The sequence below is a fragment of the Pterocles gutturalis genome, unplaced genomic scaffold, assembly GCF_000699245.1.
Source record: "Pterocles gutturalis isolate BGI_N339 unplaced genomic scaffold, ASM69924v1 scaffold44794, whole genome shotgun sequence".
NCBI lineage: Eukaryota > Metazoa > Chordata > Aves > Pterocliformes > Pteroclidae > Pterocles > Pterocles gutturalis.
This window is the reverse complement of record NW_010134810.1, coordinates 4,715-5,832: the sequence shown is the minus strand read 5'-3', so window position 1 is coordinate 5,832 and position 1,118 is coordinate 4,715. Positions and strand designations below refer to the sequence as shown.

General features: G+C 43.0%; 1 protein-coding gene across 1 annotated transcript in view; it reads right to left on the bottom strand.

Annotated features, from left to right (window-relative positions):
* Positions 1 to 1,063: 1,063 nt before the first annotated feature.
* The window catches only part of DET1 (de-etiolated homolog 1 (Arabidopsis)), a gene marked incomplete at its 3' end in the record, with an annotated part of 4,353 nt that continues 4,298 nt past the window's right edge, over positions 1,064 to 1,118 (bottom strand). The window contains 1 exon segment of the mRNA XM_010081697.1: positions 1,064 to 1,118. This exon segment is cut by the window's right edge and continues 31 nt beyond it. Within this exon segment, the coding sequence (XP_010079999.1) occupies positions 1,064 to 1,118 (55 nt within the window).

The window sequence follows — 1,118 nt, the reverse complement described above, 5'->3', positions numbered from 1 at the left end:
CTGTGATTCTGTGATTCTGTGATGTGCATGAACAGTCAGACGAGCTGCATGGATGCCACCCATCAGAGAGGGTAAAACATTTCCATTTGACCAGAAACACTCTGCCAAAAGCCAGCTCGCTGTGGGTCATGATCTATTCTACTTTGCTATGTAAGTTAAACTCTCTTGTTACAGGCCCTCGTAGCCAAGGGAATGAAAGATTCTCCTCTTTAACACAAGGCAGGAGTTGTTCTTCGAGTGTCTGCAGTGAGCTCTCTCATTCTCTCTCCTACTAAGCATTGCAGATTTCCTGACAGGCAGCTCTAGAAAGTTACAGACACAGCCAACTTCCTCTTACTTATGTGACGTCAGCCTAAAATCAACAGAAGCTTCATGCCCATAAGTGATTGCCAAGTACTTTGGATGATGTGAAACAAGTCACTGGAAGAACAAAACATCCTGAGTCACATAAAAATATATTCCAAGAGAAATAACACTCTCTGCCTCATTAAAACCACATTTGACTGTTAAAGCACATTCTAGAAACCCAGGTTATTTTGATATTTTGCTCAGCTTTCACAACAGGTCCAGGCAGATGAGTTTCCTTTCTCCTAGCACAGTTTGATGAGAACCACAAGCTTGTGACTGATGTTTAAGAAAATTATACACATTTTGGTGCACACTAAATTCAGAGAATACCACTTGGTAAAATATGTCCAATAAGATGACACTAGCAACTTGACAATCTTATCTTCAGGGACCTAAGCTACTGGTCAGTAGGGCTTTAATACCCTCCAGAAGGGTTACTGCTCAACAAGAGCCAGAAACATCTTTTCCTCAAAATTTCTTTTCCTTCTTCTAAGCTCTGGATTGCCACTGCTTTGTTCCTTCCTGTAACAAGACAGATGCTGTGGAATATAAATCAGATGCATGAGGCTGCATGATAAACCACATACAAGCCAGACCCTTGCATCACCCAGCGACTAAAGGAACTGGTTTTCTCAAGGTTGCCGTCGTTATTTGATACTAGCCTTCAGCTGATGGGTGTGTCTATACGGTATAAAGCATGCTCCGAATGGCTCACCGGCGCTGGATCTGCCTGGCAAAGTTGTTGCTGGAAGCTGAGCAGGGGAACTGGA